General features: G+C 39.3%; 1 protein-coding gene across 2 annotated transcripts in view; it reads right to left on the bottom strand.

Annotated features, from left to right (window-relative positions):
- Nucleotides 1-19,092, bottom strand: part of POLR3A (RNA polymerase III subunit A) — a 192,684-nt gene extending 173,592 nt beyond the window's left edge. For both annotated transcript variants that reach the window (XM_033942449.1, XM_033942450.1), the window contains exons 1-3: nt 18,916-19,092; nt 18,076-18,211; nt 13,305-13,442 (exon numbers count right to left, since the gene is read on the bottom strand). In XM_033942449.1, coding sequence (XP_033798340.1) covers nt 13,305-13,442; nt 18,076-18,211; nt 18,916-18,959 — 318 coding nt within the window. In that variant the 5' untranslated portion in view covers nt 18,960-19,092. The remainder of the gene's footprint in view (nt 1-13,304; nt 13,443-18,075; nt 18,212-18,915) is intronic.
- Between the last annotated feature and the right edge of the window lie 4,599 nt (nt 19,093-23,691).

Below are 23,691 nucleotides of genomic sequence, written 5' to 3'. Positions count from 1 at the left end.
ATATAACGCGCGCGTTATACGCGTTTTTACCTACCGCGCATACCCCTCGCGCGTTATATGCGTGAGCGCGGTATACAAAAGTTTTAAAACATAGTTCCCACCCCGCCCGATTCACCCTCCCAGCAGGACCACTCGCACCCCCACCCCGAACGACCACTCGCACGCGCTCCCACCCGCACCCGCATCCACGATCGGAGCAAGAGGGAGCCCAAGCCCTCTTGCCCGGCCGACTCCCCGACGTCCGATACATCCCCCCCCCCCGGCAGGACCACTCGCACCCCCACCCCGAACGACCGCCGACTTCCCGACAATATCGGGCCAGAAGGGAGCCCAAACCCTCCTGGCCACGGCGACCCCCTAACCCCACCCCGCACTACATTACGGGCAGGAGGGATCCCAGGCCCTCCTGCCCTCGACGCAAACCCCCCTCCCCCCCAACGACCGTCCCCCCCCAAGAACCTCCGACCGCCCCCCAGCCGACCCGCGATCCCCCTGGCGACCCCCACGACCCCCCCACCCCCCTTCCCCGTAACTTTGGTAGTTGGCCGGACAGACGGGAGCCAAACCCGCCTGTCCGGCAGGCAGCCAACGAAGGAATGAGGCCGGATTGGCCCATCCATCCTAAAGCTCCGCCTACTGGTGGGGCCTAAGGCGCGTGGGCCAATCAGAATAGGCCCTGGAGCCTTAGGTCCCACCTGGGGGCGCGGCCTGAGGCACATGGGCCCAACCCGACCATGTGCCTCAGGCCGCGCCCCCAGGTGGGACCTAAGGCTCCAGGGCCTATTCTGATTGGCCCACGCGCCTTAGGCCCCACCAGTAGGCGGAGCTTTAGGATGGATGGGCCAATCCGGCCTCATTCCTTCGTTGGCTGCCTGCCGGACAGGCGGGTTTGGCTCCCGTCTGTCCGGCCAACTACCAAAGGTACGGGGAAGGGGGGTGGGGGGGTCGTGGGGGTCGCCAGGGGGGTCGCGGGTCGGCTGGGGGGACGGTCGGAGGTTCTTGGGGGGGGCGGTCGTTGGGGGGGAGGGGGGTTTGCGTCGAGGGCAGGAGGGCCTGGGATCCCTCCTGCCCGTAATGTAGTGCGGGGTGGGGTTAGGGGGTCGCCGTGGCCAGGAGGGTTTGGGCTCCCTTCTGGCCCAACTACCAAAGGTACGGGGAAGGGGGGTGGGGGGGTCGCGGGGGTCGCCAGGGTGGTCGCGGGTCGGCTGGGGGGGCGGTCGTTGGGGGGAGGGGGGTTTGCGTCGAGGGCAGGAGGGCCTGGGATCCCTCCTGCCCGTAATGTAGTGCGGGGTGGGGTTAGGGGGTCGCCGTGGCCAGGAGGATTTGGGCTCCCTCCTGGCCCGATATTGTTGGGGAATCGGCGGTCCTTCGGGGGGAGGGATGTATCGGACGTCGGGGGGGGGCATCAGGCTTTCAGGATGGGGACAGACCTTCAAGGGGGGACAGTGCACGGAAGTCAGGGGGGGTGAACGGAGAGTCGGGACAGCGCACGGAAAGTCGGGGCAGTGCACGGAAGTCAGGGGGGGGTGAACGGAGAGTCGGGACAGCGCACGGAGAGGCGGGGCAGTGCACGGAAGTCAGGGGGGTGAACGGAGAGTCGGGCAGCATGCGCGGTATAATCGTGAGCGCGTTATACCAAAGTTTTTGTGCTTATCATCGTGGTTTCTGCGCGCTATACACGTGTGCGCGTTTTATACGGGTGCGTGTTATTTGCGTGAAAATACGGTACTGGAGATAACAAACAAACTCTTTCTTGAGCATATATGGTGTTACATAAGAGAAATGTAAAAATATGACTGCAGATAAATGACAAATAAGGCCAATTCAGTCTGTGCAATGCCATACATTCCACTTCATCTTCATCTTTACCTTCTCTCCAACTATCCCATACATTCTTGGATTCTACTACGGCTTTCACCTCTATTACCTCCCTCTGGAAGGTCATGGAATGCATCTACCACCCTATTCATGAATGTTTCACCTTTGAACCTCATAAAAACAACCTTATGACCTCTTGTTCAAGAAATTCCTTTCTACATTAAAATGCATGTTTTTTATTTGAAACACTTTCATATTCTCTCTCCTCTTTATGTTCTTATGAGGAGACTACGAGGGGATATGATAGAGACTTTTAAAATACTAAGAGGATTTGACAAAATAGAGCAAGAGGCACCGTTATTCACATTGTCAAATGTGACACGAACAAGAGGTCATGGACTCAAACTGAGGGTCTGCAGGTCAAGGACGAATGTCAGGAAGTTCTGTTTCGCACAGCGAGTGGTGGACGCTTGGAATGCTCTCCCGGAGGAGGTTGTGATGGAGACTACCATTTCGGGATTCAAGCGCAAGGTGGATGCCTACCTTCCTGCAAATCACATTGAGGGATACGAGTAATCAAGGTCTCCATCAGGGAGCACCTGGCTTGGCTTCCGCATGTGCAGGTCGCCGGACTAGATGGACCTAGGGTCTGATCCGGTGAAGGCGTTTCTTATGTTCTTATACAGTGCTTTATATGCATACTCCTAATCTCTCAAACTGTGTACAAGGCACAGTGGTGTGCCTCAAAGAGATTCTGGGTGTGCCACAAGAGATTCCAGAATTTTTCTTCAATTTAAAAAAAAATTCCCTTCATAAGTATTCATGAGAATAGATGACATGAATCTCTGAAAAAGTCCTAACCTCTCAAGCTTCCTTCTTTCATCCCTCTAACCCCCTGAACCCCCAAATCAACGTGCTCTACTCTTTTTTTTCCCCAAAAAGGACCAGAAATCTTTTTGTAAAACACCCTCTTTAACTCTTTTGTAATCCGCCTTGAACCGCAAGGTAATGGCGGAATAGAAATCCCTAATGTAATGTAATATAATGAAATGAATGTCGTGTATGCAAGAGTCTGTCAATGTTATGAGCGTCTGTGTGCATAAGGATACAACCCCCCAGACAAGCATCATTCTTTGACGCAATTGGTCCATAAAAACTAACAGCAAATAATTTTATTTTTTGTGCAGTAGTTATCCTACTTGAGCAACAAAGCAATCAAGGTTGTGTTACTGTTTGGATCTTCTCATCTTTGCAAACTTGGACTTTCAACTCTGACAGGAATTAAATTGAATAAAGAGAATGAGTGCAGATGGTGGGATAATGAAATGCATGTTTGCTTGTTGACTACTGAGTTACGTTTTAAGTTAATTTCCACTCAAAAATAAGTACATCCATCGCATTGATTAGCAATTATATTCTATCTACTTTAGTTTCACAATTGTTAAATAACTATGTATGGGTAATTGTAACATTCTTTAAGCCAACTCTCAAATTTAATTTTTTTTTTTTTTTTGGGGGGGGGGTTTGCAATTTTATAATTTCAATGATGTTTTGCGTGAAAAACATTTGCTCCGTTTAGTGTGCCAGAGCTAAAAAGGTTTGAGACACACTGAACTAGAGTAACATGACCCTCATTTACCGTATATACTCATATATAAACAAAGATTTTTGGGCCAAAAAAATGGCCCTAAAATGGGGGTCTGTTTATATTTGAGCCACCACCTGACCACCACCTGGCCACGTAGTACGGCTGTCCTCTTCCCGCTTCCTACTGAGCTCAGCGTCATTATTCTGTATACAGGAGCATCCCCCCCCCTCACCAAACTGTTAACCACAACATACGCACCCTCCCGAGAGCTGCTATCCACAATACATGCCCCCTCCATCCACCCTGAGTCACTGACCCCCCACAGATCCACAGACTTCCATGGACCCCCCCCCCCCGAGCCGCTGACCTCCATACACCCATGGGTTGTACTGCCGCCAATCTGCTGTATGTTGAACCAGGCGGGGCCTTGAGTGTCTGCGCATGCTCAAAGCCCCACCCAATTCAACATACAGCAGATCGGCAGCGGTCCAACCCATGGGTATATGGAGGTCAGTGAATTGGGGGGGGGAGCATGTATTGTGGATAGCAGCTCTGGGGAGGGTACATACATTGTGGATAGTGGCTGGGGGGATTTGCGAATGGCAGTACAACCCACGGGTATATGGAGGTCAGTGGCTTGGGAGAGGAGGGGGAGCATGTATTATGGATAGCAGCTCTGGGGAGGGTACATGCATTGTGAATAGTGGCTGGGGGGTGCGAACGGCGGTACAACCCAATGGTATATGGAGGTCAGTGACTTAGAGGGAGGGGAAGCATGTATTGTGGATAGCAGCTCTGGAGAGGGTGCGTGCATTTTGGATAGTGGTTGGGGGGGGTGCATGCACCCCTGTAAGCAGGACAGTGACACCAGATCAATATACAGAATCAGCGGCAGTCGTCTTCAGCACTGAAAGGTAAAGCTCTCATTACTTGGACAACATTTTGAAGTACCAACCAATAGAGATTGCTTTAATGACAACATAATATATACTTTTAAAAAATTTTGCCATCATTTTTTATTGGAAAATATTTGAGCAGTAACTTTTTGGTCCTGTCCCCTTTTACTACTGATATTGCAAAGCACTATGATAGGGATTTATTTATTCAATTTTCTATTCCGTTCTCCCAGGAGAGCTGAGAACGGTTTTAAATGAATTTATTCAGGTACTCAAGCAGTTTTCCCTGTCTGTCTCGGCGGCCTCACAATTTATCTAATGTACCTGGGATAATGGCAGGATTAAGTGACTTGCCCAGGGTCACAGAAAGTAGCGCGAGTTTGAACCTACAACCCAAGGGTGCCGAGGCTGTAGCTCTAACCACTGTACCACACTCTCCCTATGCCTGACACAGAAGGGTGTTATTTCCAAAGTTGCTAACAGAAAAGTCAGTTACCCCTTTACAAGCTCTGGGTGGACTTTTTGGTCTGGGTTAAAGTGAGAGGTCAAGAATAGACTATACAGGCTAAATCAAACCAATGTTCATTGAGCCTGCCAGCATCTTGTCTCCACCAGTGGCCTGTTTGGGCCACAAGTAGTAGTAAAACTTGGGGAAGAGGGGATAGAGGGTAGGGAACATATATTGTTGAAACTGCATTGTAAACGTTGTGTAGTTTTACACTAAATAAATATGTTTTTTAAAAAAAACAACAAACTTTTACTGATTCTGACAGGAGTTGCCATTCAACAAATAACGTATAATTGGAAAGATTGGAAAAGATTGAATTATAGTTTTTGGTGGTGTTCAGTGTGTCACATGTATAAAATGGAAAGAGCGGTAGCTGTTCAAAAAGGATATTTTAGGGGGGCGTGGCTTGGACGCGAATGATGACGGTCGGGTGAAGGAGAAGCTCCGTATAAACAAGCTTATTTTGCAGAGATTACTACAAAAAAAAAAAAAAGTAATTTACTATAATCTAGATGGTGTGATGATTAAGGTCTACCTCCTTGGCTAAGACGGAGAAAGTTTGAGAGACGATCGAAAGTAAAAGTAAAAGTGCCGTTTCTAATATCCAAAGAAGGGAGGTGTAAAAAAAAACGGGAGCTTGACGGAGTTTAAAACTGTTGGTGAGCTGTCTAACAACAAAGATAAAAATTTTCTTCTTTGTAAATGATATATTAGAAGAATACCGTAGTGCCTGTTATGCAGTGGAGATAAGCTATTTTGAAATGGCATTCTCCTGCCGGTGATAAAGCGAAGTTTGCTGTAGAACATAGTTGGCAACGGTTTTTTTTTATGGAGCCATTTCCTTGCTGCCAATTTCGAAAGAATATATGACTTTACTTCACTGTGAATGATTAATATAAATATAATATAAATGTAAACCTCCTCTGCTGAAATTGAAACAGAATCCGATATAAAAGCTTTGGCTGTGAGAAAGATTATAGAATAAAGGAGTAACGGTTTTTGTTTTTTTTTTTAACATGAAGAAAAGTAATATCGAGATAATTGAGAGGCGCTGAAAACTGATAAAGACATATACTTCAAGAATACTAGACAAAGTATTGCTCTCCTTGGTAAGGGCTGCGATTGGGCTTATAAAAGGAGAAAAAAAAGGATTATCAATCATTCAGCGCTGATGTAAAGTGACTAACAGAATTAGTAAAATAAACATATAAAAGATTGACCAGCCAAAAAAAAAAAAACCTAAGGGGAAAAAACGCTGTTAATTTGAGTGTTATTGCCTTCATAGAGGCTGAGATAAGGCATGAAAGAAGAGAAATAGAGAGAAGGACTACTGACATTTTTTTTTTTTTTTACTCACAGCAATAGAACTAGAGACAAATAACTGACAGTTGCTCTAAGAACACTGAAATAAAAGTCTTGAGTCTGATCTAAATACAAGATTGAGACAAAAAACTAAGAAAAGAAAAAGGCTGAAAAAGAAAAAGGAAAAATTTTTTGTCTATTTTAAAAAAAATAGAAACAAATCCTGATAGAATATCACCATTATTTTCTTTATAAAATTGATATAGCAAAATTGTAAAAACATAAATTGAAGACTCAAAAGAAAAGAGAAAAGCGGCAAAATATTGAAACTGATACAAAGAGACAGTAAATATAAGCTGAGATAAAGAGAAGAAAAGAATAACAAAAGATGACATCTAAAAAACAACAAAACAAAAATGATTCAGAAGCAAGTGGTTCCGGTATTGGTAGCAGCAATAAAAGATCAAAACCAGAGCCAAATAACACACCCTCAAAAGTTCCGTTACCATCAGATGAAACCCCTGACGTCATAGAAGAGTTGAGACAAATTAAAGAAATAGTATTAGACAGCAATAAAAAATTAAAAAAAGCAATTGAAGATGCTGCAATTCTCACCAAAAGAGTGGATATAGTTGAAAATAAAATAAATGACATAGAAAACAATACAGAACAACTGAATACAGACATGAGAAAATCTAAAATAATATGGAAAGAAGTTGAAGAAATTAAAAGAGACTTGGAAGACAGCAGAAATCGAGAAAGAAGAAATAATTTAAGGATCATCGGAATTCCGGAAGGGGTAGAAAAAAATGACCCTATAACATTCCTGGAACAATTTCTACCTAAAATACTACCTTTAAAATTCAAAACTGCATTAGAAATAGAAAGAGCACACAGAATACCAACACAGAATAAAAACCTTCAATCAAGACCAAGAACTTTAATATTCAAACTATTGAGACACCAACAAGCAGTAGAAATCTGCCAACTAGCAAAGGAAAACAAAAACCTCAAATGTCAGGATGCAAGAATCCACATAGTTCCTGACTTTGCAAAAGAGACTGCACTACGAAGAAAACAATTCCTGGACATGAGACCCCAACTGCGAGCTCTAGGGGCTAGATATGGCCTTCTTTATCCAGCAGTAATGAAAATTACCATTGCTAACAAGACTCAAAATTTTCTAGATCCTACAAAACTTCAAGATTTCCTCGATCAATATGAACAGCCAATGACCTCATAAACAAGAACTTATTATCGAATAATACTAATAACTATTTTGAAAGGAAAAGATAATCTCCTGAAGGTTGGACTGTGGAGAAATCTGTTCATCCTTTGTGACTGCCTTCAAACATATACCTAAGACTTAAAAATATAAGTTATAATATTTGAATTATAATATTCATTATTTTAAATTAATTCATATCTAACTGAATTTGTGGTATACAATGTTGTCATAAGTAATAATTTCCTTAAAGAAAGGGAAAAGAAAATAATTTAAACTTAATATTTAAAAATGAAAACATTTCTAGACACCACTTAGAAATTACTGTTAAAAAACAATTACTTTATTATATAATACAAACCAAAATATAATAATAAACTCAAAAAATAAATTATACATTGGGAATTTATAATAAATTAAAACACCTCTAAAGGGAAAATATAATTAAAAAAAAAAATAAATAAATAAATAAAAATAAAAAAATAAAATAAATAATAATTGTAGTAAATATAGTTAAATATTTTAATAGCTTGTAGGAGTTATATACACCTAACCTCAAAATGCGTATCCAAGTGGTCATATTAAAATGGGGGGGGAAGGGAGGGAAGGGAGGGAAGGGAAGGGGGAAATATAATGAAGAATGGGAAAAAAAAAGGAAAAGGGTATATTCTAAAATATTTAAAAATTGGGAAAAAAAAATTAAGAAAACTAATTCATATAATTTTAAGGAAAATATATCAAAAATGCATAAATGGATCTTAAAATAATATCCTTAAATGTTAATGGTCTAAATCATATGATAAAAAGGAAAAAAGCTCTATTATTTTTAAAAAGACAAAACGCGGATTTATGCTTTATACAAGAGACCCACCTCTCAAATATTGAATCTAGTAAACTACAAGGAGGTTGGGTCAAACATTGTTTTTTCTCACCAGCTACAAAGAAAAAAGCAGGTGTTGCTATTCTGGTAAATAAAAAATGTACTGCTACATTCAAATTAAAGGCAACAGATATTAATGGAAGATGGATAATTGTGGAAATGAATATGGGAAATACTACCATGACGTTGATTAATATATACGCCCCTAATTCGAACCAAAATGAATTTTTTAAAACTCTTCAACAATTGATATTGCCACTGGCTACTTCAAATCTAATAGTAGCTGGGGATTTTAATGCTGTTATGGATCCTCTATTGGACAAAAACCCAAGTAGATATATGAAATCAATGGGATTAGATAATTTAATACAAACTTGTGATTTAATAGATATTTGGCGAATACTTCATTTTAATGGACGGGAATTTTCATTCTGTTCTCATGTTCACAATTCCTTTTCAAGAATAGATTATATTTTTATATCAAAACACCTAGCACATCAAGTAACAAAAGCTGCCATTGATCCAATTATTTTATCTGATCATGGTGGGGTATGGATTGAAATTAAGATCACAGATCAAAATACAAATAGACCAATATGGAAGTTTGATAATACATTGCTTGCTGATCCAATATTTCGTGAAAATTTTCAAATAAAAATGAAAGATTTTTTTCGAATGAATGATAAAGATGAGATCTCTAGAGAAACATTATGGGATGCATTTAAAGCATCAATAAGGGGACAAATCATTTCTTATTCGGCTTATCTTAACAAACAAAATAGAAAACAATATGCTAATTTAGAAAAAGAAATTAAAAATTTAGAATTAAAACTAATAGAAAAATGGGAATATTCTATACAACAAGAACTATTAAAACTCAAAGGTAAATACAATGAAATATCATCAAAAATGATAAGGAAAGATTTATTTGCACAGCAGGCATTGTATTATGGAAACTCAAATAAGTCGGGAAGAATATTGGCAAATTATCTAAAAGTGAAAAAAAAGAAAACAAAAATAATTGCTATAAAAGATGAAAATGGTGAAACACTTACACAAATTGAACCAATCTTAAAACAATTTCTAAAATTCTATAAAACTCTTTATTCTTCCGAGACTTATTTAAATAAAGAAAAAGAAGGTTTAGAATTCTTGAAATTATTAAAGGGTCCAAAAGTTCCTGAACATATAAAACGAAGTATGGAAGAACCAATATCACTAAAAGAATTAGAAACAGCTTTGAAATCCCTTAGAGTTGGATCCGCTCCAGGTGGGGATGGTTATACAGTTGAATTTTATAAAACATTTCAAAACTTTTTATTACCCTATTTATTAAATCTTTTTCAATATCAACTTAATAAAGGTTGTACAAATGGCACTATGGCTGAATCATTAACAATAGTTTTGCCAAAGCCAAATAAAGATCCCACTTTGGTGTCGAACTATAGACCAATTTCTTTAATAAATGTAGATGGAAAATTATTAGCAAAAATCCTTGCGTTAAGATTGGCTAAAGCTCTCCCACATATTATAAGTATGTCTCAAACAGGATTTGTTGCTCAAAGACATTCATCTCATAACACTAGACTAGCATTCCATATATTATACTTAACAAAGAAAATGAACGAGCCTACTTTCGCTGCTTCTTTAGATGCAGAAAAGGCTTTTGATAGAATAGAATGGACATTTATGTATCAAGCAATGGAATGGTTTGGTATAGGTCCTGGATTCACACAAATGATACAAACATTATATAGCTCCCCTTCTGCTAGATTATACATTAATAATATGTTTTCAGAAAAATTTAATCTACAAAGGGGAGTTAGACAAGGTTGTCCTTTGTCTCCTTTACTGTTTGATATAGTTTTAGAACCCCTAATATTAGCAATCCAACAAGTAAAGGAGATACAAGGTATAAATCATTCAGATAAAGAATATAAAATATCAGCTTATGCTGATGATTTACTATTATATTTGAAGAATCCAGAAACTACCATTCCATATCTACTTGAACTAATAGAAAAATTCAGAAAATTTTCAGGATATAAAATAAACTGGAATAAATCAGAAATACTTCCATTAAATATACATTGTACAAAAAGTTTATTTAATTCATTTTCTTTTGTTTGGAAGGAAGATGCTATTAAATACCTTGGAATTTGGATTACAAAAAATTTGGAAGATACAATGAAAATTAATGAAAAAAATTTATTACAAAAAGTGACAGAGATGTGTGAGCAATGGAACCCCTTACACTTATCATGGTGGGGAAGAATACAAACTGTTAAAATGATGATATTGCCTGTAGTTTGTTACCAAATGGGAATGATACCAGTTTTCTTCCAAAATTCTTTTTATAAAAAATTAAATAAGATATTAACAAAATTTATTTGGCTTGGGAAAAACCCCAGAATTGCATTAGTGTCATTGCAAAGACCAATTGCGGAGGGAGGGGTAAATTTTCCCAACTTTTATAGGTATCATCAAGCCTATATTTTACGTCAAGGTATGTATTGGATCCTCCCAGAACCCACTGTAAATATCCCAGATTGGTTTTGGCTAGAATGGAGACTTATGTTTCCATTACGTCTTAGTCATGTAGTTAGTGTCAAAATGCCAAGGCTATACAAAGAACATAAAATATTCATGGATACATGGAAAACTTTAAGATATATAAGTAATCTAACTCCTATTCCAATTAATAAATCAACAACTCAAACAATTTGGTTAAACCCCAAGATCAAAATAGGCGGTTTCAAAATAATCTGGAAAAACTGGATAATAGCAGGTATTCGTATTCTAGACGACATAATAAAAAATGGTAAAATGCTGGAGTTTTCACAATTGCAACATAAATTTGATCTTAATAAAACACAATATTTTAGATGGTTGCAATTGAAGCAATCCATTCAGGAAGGGTTCCCTGAATGGAAAAATCTTACTAATTATCACAGCTTGGAATTCTTGTGTTTCCAGATAAATTCAATAGGACATGAAGCTGCACAGTGGTATAAATTAATATCCGGATATATAAATAAAAAACCAAAAAATGGTCTTAGAGACATTTGGAGCATTGAGATAAAGCACCAAATTAGTGCATCTCAATGGCCACGACTTTGGTCTTGGAGGTTAAAATGTACGGTGTCAGCATCTATGAGACAAACTTGGTTTTTTCTTTTACATAGAGCTTTATGGACCCCTACACGTTTACATAGAATTGATAGCTCTAAATCTAATAGATGCTGGCACTGTCATGTTGAAATTGGGACATTAGACCATCTTCTATTCATCTTAACATTCTGGAAATCAATTTGGCCTCAAATTAATAGGATGTTAGAAAACCCAGTAGCCTTGACATATGATACTATATTATTTGGAACAACAATGAGAACAAAAAGTCAAATAACATCAAATAATAACAAACTTTTATTTATTTTAACTGGAATAGCAGTACAACAAATCACATTGAATTGGAAAAATCATGACAAATTAAATTACACTTTCTGGTGGAATTCTGTTTGTCATATATATAAAATGGAGCTTACCATAGCAACACAAAAAGGATATATTAATAAATTTCAAAAGATATGGAGACCATTAACAGAATTTTGTAATGAATGATTAAATTTTCCCAAGTTAAAATTGATTAGAAGGGAATGAAATGGGATTTTATTTTTGATTTTTACACACTATATCAATGTTGAATGAATTTACAATAAAGTTGTTTTTAAATATTATTGATTGATTGGGAGGGAGGGAGGGGGAATTCTACATTCAAAAGAAATTATATAAATTTAGATTTACTGCATAATATTATAAAATTGTATAACATTAATTTTCTAAAAAAACTTAAACTTGATGATGATAAGTATGTATATCAAGTGTATGTATTTAAGTATTTAATAAGTTTATATGAAACACTTGTTGTAACAAAAGAAAATGAATAAAGATTATATATAAAGAAAAAAAAAAAAAAAAAAAAAAAAAAAGGATATTTTAATAAGTTTAAGGATGTGTTGGGGCCATTGATAAATTATTGTAAAAAATAGTTATTTTTCCCTGATTCTACATAAATGAAAGAATGGGGAGGGGGGTTGACTTTTTATTATTGGTTATGAAGGGAATAAATTATTTTATTATATTGTGTGTATTAAATGATAAAATGGTGGATGGGGTGATAAATTTTATTTTAGGAAAATTTGTGGTATTTCAAGTGATGTATTAAGTTAATTTGTTATTACTTTCTGTACACTTGATGTAAATATAAAATGAATAAAGAATATAAAAACAAAACTGTTAAAACTTATGGCAATGATGTCTTCTAGTCTTTGTAGACTGGCTCACCAGAATTACTATGCCTAATAAATATTCATGCAATATATCTGCATACAACAGAGGCAGTACATGGAAATAACTTATCATATTCAATAGGGATAGTCTGAAAACCTGACTGGTTTGCAGCCTGCCAAGCATAGCCAAATGTATATTTGACAATCTAAGGAAATAAATTTTAAGAGATTGCAACCCAGCTTCTAAATTACATGATCACAAACTAGATCTCTCTGAAGATTAAGTCTGGACTGATGCATAGACTCCACCCCCTTTCATCAATAAAAGGTAACCAGACCAAAGTTCTGAGGCATATTACTATGATTTCTATAGCGCTACTAGACATTCGCAGAGCTGTACATCAAAACACAGAAGAGACAGTCTCTGTTCAAAAGAGCTTACAACCTAGACAAGACAGACAAACTGGACAAGAAGATGCATCAATACACAGTGCTCAGGTGGGGTAATTAAAGATAATGATAAGACAGATTTCCCCCAGATAATGAGAATGATCACTACTTCTGTGGTAACTTGTAAAACAAGCAACACTTCAATTGCCCTCATTATCAATCTGACACTTTTCAAAGCTGCTGAACAAAAAAAAATTAAATTAAATTAAAAATAAGCATTTCAATGGGAACTGAAGCAAAAAAGCAGAGAATCAAAAAACATAAGAGCACAGTGGCATATTTTTAGCTACTTAGGTGGACTGAAATATTGTAACCCAGATTATCTGCATTAACCCAAAATCATTTTACCTGTAAGATTCCTATCACAGCTTTAAAGTATCCAATGTGGAAACAAGGAAGTTCTAAATCAATATATCCGTAGTGTCCTAAGCAGTCAGCAAGATTCTTTCCACAAGTCTCACATGGACGATCTTTTTCACTTGTTCCCTTTGGAAGACAAAAATAAAGTTGTTTCACACAACACAAAACTCTACCTGAATATACACATACATTATACTGGCAGCCAGTTTAAAAATGTTTTTGAATCTCAATGGTGTTCATATAACTACTTCTCCTACCTAGTCCAGGAGAAGAAAGCCTTTATACAATACAACACAACTTATTATATCCCACAATTTTTGACAGGGAATCATTGTGGCTTAAAGCAAGAAGAGGCGAGCAACGAAGCTAGTTAAAGGTATGGAGAACTTGAACTACAAAGAACGACTTAAAAAACTGGGACTATTCTCCCTTGAGAAGAGGAGACTGCGAGGGGATCCGATTGAGACTTTTAAAATAATAAAAGGAATCGACAAGATAGAACAGGGAAAAAAGTTATTTACGATGTCAAATGTGACCAGGACAAGAGGTCATGGCCTGAAGCTGAGAGGGGACAAGCACAGGACAAATGCCAGGAAGTTCTGCTTCACACAGCGAGTAGTGGACACATGGAACGCTCTCCCGGTGGAGGTTGCTGTGGAACCCACCGTTCTAGGGTTTAAGGGCAAGTTAGATGCACATCTCCTCGAAAGATGCATAGAAGGATACGGGTGACTAAGTTTTCGCCAGGTTACACCTGACTGGGCCTCCGCGTGAGCGGATCGCCGGACTTGATGGATCTAAGGTCTGATCTGGAGAGGGCAGTTCTTATGTTCTAATTACATTTCTGATATGTTATTGATAAGTGAGTTTATTATTACCAGGTTAGATTAGGATGGCAGTCTGTGGGATGAAGAGGGCTGGGGAGAGTTGAGTCTACTGGGGGAAAGAGCTATTTCTTTTTCCTTTTATGTCAGTGCTTCCCATCTTTTTGTACCTGTGGCGACCTGCGACTCCCCTGGAGGTGCAGAAAAATAGTGCATCTATGGAGAGTCCACCTAGATCATGGCCCCATAAAGCACGTTTTGTCAACCCACAGTTTGGGAAGCTCTGTTTTATGTAATGGAGGCAGAGTACACAGTACAAAAGAGTTCTAAAAGGTGCTCTTTATAGGCCCAACATCACCAGATAAAAGGTTATATTACCTGATAACGGTACTTCAGTAATGGGCGCCTACCGCAACTTTGGAACAAAATATTAATCTACTCAAACTGAACATAGACCAAGATAAACACAAAAGCATCATCACAAATCACTCCTTTATATTCCAACTCAAACTACTTGCTTATTATAAAGCAGATGTAGGAGCACAATCAGACCCAGAGCTGGCTGAATTCAGCTACAATCGTCAGATGTTTCTCTGGCATATAACTCAAGCTGGTTAGAAACTTGTTTTTCAAGGGGTGCTTTATTTTGTTTGCTTAAAAAAAAAAAAAAAATAAAATAACCACCATTGACAAGAGGAGAAATCAAGAGGACAGCATAAAGAGCCAGAAAGTACTAATCTCCCGCTGAATTAGATGTGCCTTTCTTTTGTTACATTACCTGTTTACTTACTGCTAAGCCAGTAAAGAGGAAAGGGGAGAGTTAGCACCTATCCTCCAGTGGCTTTTCTATCCTTTTTACCTAAAAAATTAATGTTATCCTTGTCTAGGCATCTAGAGAGTTTGACGACACAGTTGGTCCTCACTGCTTCAGCCACAGAAGTGACCGAAGGAAGACAGTTGGAATTACAACCTAAATGCCTCCAACACCTACATCAGCAGATTCTTACCAAGCCCTTGATGGGAACTCTGGAGGCTTTACACTTGTTTGGGAGAGGGGGTTCATTAATTCTATTTCTGAAAGAAAAAAAACCCCAAACACAACCCAAACCTGCAAGAGGAATGAAATTTACTGGCGAGACTTGTCCACTGGGAGAGACTTAGGGCAGTACTTGGCAACACTGGTCATGAGGTCATCCAGACCTTAACAAAAGGAAGCTGGCCCTTGAAAGGAATTCAGCTTAAAGTGGCCCTTCAGGCAGTGTCCCCAAGCCCAATGATTGATCCAGAAATTCCAGCGAACAAACACTGCAGAAGTAGAGACCTTACTAAGAACTCAAGAGATTATAAAGAACGCCCATCAAATAATCCACACCATCCATCACCAGCGGAGCACAAACAACGCACAAATTTGACAGATTAGCGGCTGGGGAGTCCATCCCAAATGAGGCAGAAATTAAAGGTTTGAAAAAAAAAAAAAAATCCATTTAAAAAAATCCAAGATGGCCACCACCACCACCACAAATTCACGCCATAAAAGGCAAAAATAAACAAAAATTAAAAAATAGCGATTTGGAGTCTCGGGAGGAAGGGGACTTGAACCCTACCCTCAGAAACTGTGAAAAACGATTTAAAAATGTTGAGCAATCCACCCCCAAAGTTACCATAGGAAATAATGGGGGATTACTCACAGTTCTGCAGTGCCAAGCCTGTCGACAGTTTTAAACAGCAACTGAATGGAGAAAAGGAATTTTTACCTCAGAAACGGCTCCAAATGGTCAGCTTGAAGATCTTCGGACTGCCAGTTGGCCAAACACAGACTGTGACTGTGCCATGCGATTGGGGGTGGGAAAAGCAGCCTGCGCCTTGAAACCCGGGGGGAGGGGGGTTCGCTCCAGACACATACAGTCTGTGTTTAAAACCCGTGACAAGGTCAGCAGGCAAATAAACTCCCAAGGTAAAGGACCCCGAGTCTAAGAAGGGTGGAACACAGAAAGCTGGTTCCACAGATCAACCAGAGTTTCTCTGTCAAGCAGCAGTCTGGTTATGCGGGACTAAGTCCTTTTCTCCAACAGGGGACCACCGGAAGGGAGTCTCAAGGCACTGAAGCCACTGAAGAAAACAAACGTTAAGCAAAAATAAAGAAGAAGAGCAACTGCAAAGACTTCTGCCCAGATTGTTTGCAGAAATTTAAACTGGATATGTTTCTAGCTCTCAGTCTAAGGGGAAGGAGCATGTGCCCAGAAGTGTTGGATTTCTGCAACTCACAGATTGCGGGTTAGGATTGAACACCTAGCGTATGGAATCCGGAAGTGATGTAACGGAACAAATGTTGGGCATAGCAGTGGAAGGTAGAAAAAAAAAAAAAAATTTATTTTCTATTTTGTGATTACAATGTGTCAGATTTGAAATGCATATCCTGCCAGAACTGGTGTTAAATAGCGAGTGTAAGCTAGAACCTAAAAGAAAGAGGAAGACATTTTTGTTTATTCTGTTTACACCACAGCGCTGGTGTGGAGTTAGAGAAGGAAAAGGGGAGTAGGGGTGTGTGGAAAGGCTGCAAAATAAATCCACCAGGATATTTGGAAAAAAAAAAACCCCCAAACAAACCCTATTGGACAAGAAAAGCAAATTTAGGGGGGAGGGAGGAAGAAGGATCCATTAGGCCAAATCGAATTGAAAAATATTTCCCTGAACCAGGCAGAACTACCGCTGACCATTGCAAAGATTTTAATTTTATCACCCTGATTAGCAGGACAGAAGATATATGCACCTAACTTCACGAATAATGTGCATATCATCATTGAATGTTCTCTAGTCTTTGTTCTTTGAGAGAGTAAAAACTCGTTCACTTTTATCCCATTCTACACCAGTCAGGGTTTTGTAGATCTCAGTCATATCCTCCTCAGCCATCTTTTTTCCCAAGTTGAAGCCTTTCCTCATACGACAGGAATTTCATCCCTTTAATCGTTTTGGTTGCTCTTCTTTGAACCTTTTCTAATTCCGCTATGGGGCTCATTTTCAAAAAATAAAAACATCTAAAAAGTGGTCCACAAGAGCAGATGGACATTTTTCTTCCCAAACTCTTCCAATTCACCACCCTCAAAACCTACTCCCTAGACGAACATCCATGTTGCTCATCTACAGCTCATCCGAATCCCAAAGGGGTGGGCTTCTGCCATAATTGAACATTTTAGAACACATCCAGGCATCCAGGGTTAGACCCATTCCAACAAAAAATAAGTACTACTAATCATCATTTCTAAGTACCAAAAAGGTGTCCAAATTCGACCAGATGACCACTGGAAGGATGTAAGCATAACCCACCAACACCACCCATCCCCTCCCAAAGATGCAAATGAAACAGCATATCCCTGTCTGCATGCCAGCCCCAGATGTCATGGGCAGTCCCAGTGGAGCCGCAAGCAGGTCCCTGGAGTACCCCGGTGGCCAGTGCAGTGGACTACAGAGGAAGACCCAGGCCTACATTCCATCCCAACCACCATATTTGTGATGGAAGGTATGAGCCCTCCAAAACGCACTGCTTTTATTATTATTATTATTATTATTATTACAGTTGGGTTCAGCAAGTCTACTACATACTCATTTCCAGTATTATATTCCTCCTGTGTGTAACATAATGATAGAAAAGTGGCTTTTTAAACAGACAAGTAACTTTCTCAGGAAGGTAAAATTCCTTCTATGCAAGAGGACAAATCCAGCAAAAATACATTAAAGATTTCGTTAATAAAGACACTTGATACAAAGGAAATGGATATAAATCCTGTTTGAAATGGTGGGATAAAACAAGTATTCTACAAAAATAACCAACTTAATTTGTTTAGTTTTTGCAGTAGACACCTAACTTCATAATCATACACATTAATTGGAAGACCTGAGCTTTTGTGAGCAATAGGAAGGCCAACTGCGTTCCTTACCATGCGATGATCCAGCACACCATGGAGAAGTGGAGAGTGGCTGTTGTCCTGGTTATATAAATTTTTACTGACCACCTGGATGTGAGCCTGCTGCCTCATCTGTTCTGCCGACTTTATCCCAAAACAGATGTGACTTCTAAAGACAAGAAAAGGTCAAAAAAGGCTGTAGGTTTGCATTAAAAAGGACTTGCTCAGTTTTAAACAGCAATCATTTGTTATTAGACTGTTGCAATGCAGAATTACAACTGTGTAAGAAAAGTGTGTAAATGCTGTCTATCTAAGAATTACATCTTTTAACTGGCAGAAACTTGAAATAGTCAAGCTGATATAGGATTAATCCAGTTTTTTTATGTATATATTAATGCATGTAATAATGGCCAATGATAAAACTGGTCTAGCTCAATCCTTGTATGTATTTGAGCTTCTGCTGTTATAAATCACTTAGAACTCCGATATGTGAGGATTTGGCAGGATAAGAGACTGTATACCCTCTCAATAAGAGAAGATAGTATGCACATTTTTTATTAACAAGAAAAGACCGCAGCAACACAGACCAATTCTAAAATCTGGTAACTGTCCTTGAATGGTCCTACACGCTATAATTTTTCTCACTACCAGGTTACTTTAGATTTTATATCTTCACCACCTAAAGCCTTAGTTAATAAATATCAAACTCTCATTGTCAGGTTATCTCGCTTGGGAAGAGGAGAGAGGGGAACCTCTTTCCTCCCCTCCATATAGGGAAAACACTGCCCCACCGTTAGGTAACGCCTCTCTCCACCCTTTCGCACCCACCACGAGGGATACGCCGCAGCAGAACAGCCCTCACTGATGACTTACATCTTGCGCGCCACATCCGTCTCCCGAAACTGCTCCTTCACCATGGCGAAAGATGAGGGTACACGCCGCTCCCAAAATCCCCACGTAAGATCTGCTCTAACAAGACCGGCTCAGTAATCACCTCCAGGCTCTACCTCTTCTCCGTTCTCGCCACGCCCACAGCCGCCGAGGAGAGGAATCCGTCCAGCCCTGCCAAGCCTTCCCCTCACTGTAGTAGACGAGAGAGCAGCGAATTCTACAGCGACATCTGCTGGGCGCTTGCAGTATTGTAAATTAATTTTATTCTGTAATAATACAAGTACAGTACTTGACTATTTTTGACCTACAGTTGGTATATAAAATAAAATTATAAAAATACTCTTTTCATTTGTATTTTTTCCTAATTTTTTTATTTGGATTTTAATCTTTTAAGAGAAATTACTTCTAACATAGTAACATAGTAGATGACGGCAGATAATGACCCAAATGGTCCATCCAGTCTACTTCTAGGGTAGCCAGTTGGCAAAATAGTGATGTCAGGGTCTTCAGGGAAACTCTGTGATCCCAGCGTACAGCCCTGATTATACTTTTTTCTTGATGCTGTTGGGATATTATAGCCCCAGTGGCATAGTAAGGGGGGCAGTTTGACCCAGGTGTCATCTTGGTGAGGCGCACCTGTCCTCCTTTCTCCTCTCCCCCCCCCCCCCCGGCTCCTTTCCCATCCCTCCCCACTGCCATGCATGTGCATTGTTTCCCTTCTCCCATATCTCTATAATGTTCCTAGCACAAGCAGCAATCCCCAACCTGCTGGTGAGCAGGCAACGGCTCTTACCCTGATGTCACTTCCTGGACCCGCACTTAGGAAGTGACATCAGAAAAGCCAACGCTGATGCGACAGCAGTTTGGGGGTTGCTATTCACACCAGGAATGTTACACAGCACATGGGCAGGAACATGTGGATGGGGGGCAGAGAAGATGATGGGGGAGGGGCACCACCACCCTGGGTGTCTCTCAGCCTCACTACACCACTGTATAGCAATCATTTGTTATTAGACTGTTACAATGCAGAATTACAACTGTGTAAGAAAAGTGTGTAAATGCTGTCCCTTCATTGAGATACCAATATAAGTGGAAGCTGAAGTATAAAGAGTTATTTTTGTTTTATGTTGTTTACTATTTGAATATACGCTGGCCTTGCATGTCAGCAGTTACTTATACCCTCCAGCTAGATATAGGATTCTCATTTAAAGACCCAGGACACCAGGGGTTCCTGATTCAAGGATTCTTGTGCCCAGATAGTTCAAGTCCAGGACCCCCACACAAAAACAAATCCAAACCAAACCCCAGCAGCCAATTCAATGGTTAGAGGCATTACCTAACCACTAAAGTTAAAATGGAGCCGGAATCAACTTTAAAATTAAAATAGAAGATCTGGGATTTTTTTCTTTAGATTTAGCTAACAATTTTATACTGTTGAGAAAAGAAAACATTATGTCTTGCCTTTAATCAAAGCAGATGAATCCAGAGACTTGTGGGTTTATTATATATATATATATATATATATATATATATATATATATATATATATATATATATATATTGCTTTTAGGCTAAGTGGTTTATATTCAGGTACTCAAGTGTTTCTACTTACCTGTCCTGGTGGGCTCATAATCTAATTTACCTGGGACAATGGAGTGTTAGGAGACTTGCCCATGGTCACAGTGGTGCTGGGTTTGAACCTACAACCTTAGAATTTTATTTTTTATTTTTTGCATTTCGCTTTCAATTTCCAGAGAACATCCCAGAATGAAGAGGAATGAGAGAAATAGAAAGGAGGGAGGAGAGGGACAAAAGTAGTAAAATAAGTTGAATCTGCAAAGGCCAATTGAATATCTGCTGGAGGGATGTTGCTCATCAATTTAAAAGAAAATAGGATTGGTTATGTTAAATCTAGAATATCAATTTTCTCACTTGCTGGTAAGAATCTTTGGAATTCAATTCTAGGTATAATGAGATTATGCAAAGATCGTGTGACTTTTAAGAAAATGTTAAAAAACACAATTGTGGACATCTTTCTTTAACTGTGATTATTTATTTTAGATTTAAAGAATTCTCTGCTGAGGAAATTTGTGGGGAAGACTTATTTGTTTATTGCATTTTATAATGTTTGTTTGTCCTTGAAATTGTGGATGTAAATGTTTTGTACATCGCTTAGATTTAAGCGATTCATACATTTTTAAAATAAATAAAGCATCAAGCAGCATTGTGGGGTAAAGACCTAGATCAACTGCTTTCGCCCACTACTTATTAGGAATTCAGAAAACGTCTAAAAACTCAACTGTTCCTAAAGTATATAGACAACTGACCCACTCATCTTCTTTCTCCTCCATAGTGTTTCCTCTGTCCTGTTAATCTCTTTATCCTCAACAACGCATTTCCGGTCCTATTAATTCTCCTCTTCTCCCTTCTTAAATTCAATCAATTTGTACCTCGCTTAATCTATTGTAAACCGCATAGAACTTAACGGTATTGCGGTATATAAACTGTTATTATTATTATAACAGTTTATATACTGAAGGGGATAGACTTAGTAGATAAAGGTTGTTCACCCTCTCCAAGGTAGGGAGAACAAGAGGGCACTCTCTAAAGTTGAAAGGGGATAGATTCCGTACAAATGTAAGGAAGTTCTTCTTCACCCAGAGAGTGGTAGAAAGCTGGAACGCCCTTCCAGAGGCTGTTATAGGGGAAAACACCCTCCAAGGATTCAAGACAAAGTTAGACAAGTTTCTGTTGAACAAGAATGTGCGCTGGTAGGGCTAGTCTCAGTTAGGATGCTGGTCTTAGACCAGAGGGCCGCGTGAGCGGACTGCTGGGCATGATAGACCACTGGTCTGACTCAGCAGTGGCAATTCTTATGTTCTAAATCGGAGACTCAGTCAAAAGGCAGACAAGCCAGATTTTAACTGCAATTTTGAATTTGGAACGAAATAATTGATCACCATTGTAAAGTGGAAATGACCTCCAAAATATGAAAAAATCCAGCCATCAGAGTTCGGTAGGAGAGATATCTGAAAAAGTGCGCGTGGACGACTGTAGCCATGCCCTATGCCTTGCTTCTTCTCCCTACTGTCTCCGATCAGCGCCCAGGAAAGGACGCGAGAGAATGACATGCCTCGTTCCTTCTCCCACAGTAGAAACTATTCCAGTGGAGAGGATGAGCCGCCTGATAAATGCAGTCCATGTTAAGAACCTGCTATTATTTTTGTCTTAAACTTTAAAGGGACCTGTATCTTAGGGCTCCTTTTATCAAGGTGCAGTAGGCGGTTAACGTGCGGATTACCGAGCGTTCAACCGCCTGCCGCGCTAGTCGCTAACGCCTCCATTGACGAGGTGTTAGTTTTTAGGCTTGCTGCGGGGGTTAGCACGTGATGAAATGTCCGACGCGCTAACCCCCATAGCACACCTTGATAAAAGGAGCCCTTAGTTTCAGCAGCTCAGGCAGTCGTGCCAGAGCAGCAGCAGCAGCAGCCTTAAAAGTTTGATCCTGTCGCCACTGAGATTAAGTCATGTTTTGAGTATCAAGATGCCTAGATTATACAAGGACAATAGAATTTTATTAGATACATGGCAAATTTTAAAATATATAAATAACTTAACACCTATTCCGATCCATTAATCCACCTGTCAGTCCCTTTGGCTAAACTCCAAGGTTCAAATTGGCGGATTTAAGGTCACCTGGAAACATTGGATGAAGGCAGATATTTGCACTTTAGATGATGTAATGTCAGATGGTAAGCTGCTTGACTTTTCACGATTGCAACACAAATTTGGCCTTACTAAATCATAAAATGATAGATGGTTGCAGTTGAAGCAGGCCATTCAGGTAGGGTTTCCTGAATGGAAAAATTTGAAAGATCAATATACAGTAGCTTGCCGGTCTTTAGTTTTCAGGTGGACTTCCTGGAACAACAGGCCGCTTAGTGGTATAAATTAATATCTGGACTTTTGAATAAGAAACCAAAAACTGGTCTGCGTGACATTTAAAGCATTGAGATAAAACATCAAATTACTGCATCTCAATGGCCACATATTTGGAATTGGAGGCTGAAATGTATGGTGTCTGCATCTATGAGACAAACATGTTGTTTTTTTTGTTGCATAAAGTTTTTTGGACCCCAGTTCGTTTACATAAAGTAGATAGTACCAAGTCTAATAGATGCTGGCACTGTCATCTTGAAGTTGGGACATTGTATTATTTATTATACTATTGTCCTTTGATACTGAAATTCTGGAGATCTATTTGGGATCAAGTTAATAATTTATTAGAAAATCCAGTGGCACTATCATATGATACCATTTTATTTGGTACATCTATGAGGGCAAAAAGTCAATTATCGGTGAAAAATAACAAACTTTTTTTTATAATGACGGGGGTTGCCATGCAGCTTATCTTGAAAAATTGGGACAGATTAAATTATTCATTCTGGTGGGAATCCCTATGTTATGTCTTTAAAATGGAAAGGTTCATGGCCATTCAGAAGGGATGTTACAAAAAAATTATGAAAGTTTGGGAACCATTAACTAAATAGTGTAAGGATTGACTTATTTATCTAAATGAGGAAAACAAACACATCCAGGGAGGGGAAAAGGGGGTATGTTTTGGCACTGATTAGGAGGTATGGTTGGGTTGTTTACAGGCATTTTTATTATTTATCGTTCAATTGGATAAATGGGTGGGGGAAAATAATTCTTGTCATTATTTCTAATAAGTTTATTGTGCTGTATTATTAATATTCT

The sequence above is a fragment of the Geotrypetes seraphini genome, chromosome 4 (genome assembly GCF_902459505.1).
Source record: "Geotrypetes seraphini chromosome 4, aGeoSer1.1, whole genome shotgun sequence".
Lineage (NCBI taxonomy): Eukaryota > Metazoa > Chordata > Amphibia > Gymnophiona > Dermophiidae > Geotrypetes > Geotrypetes seraphini.
This window is presented reverse-complemented; position numbering and strand designations above follow the sequence as displayed.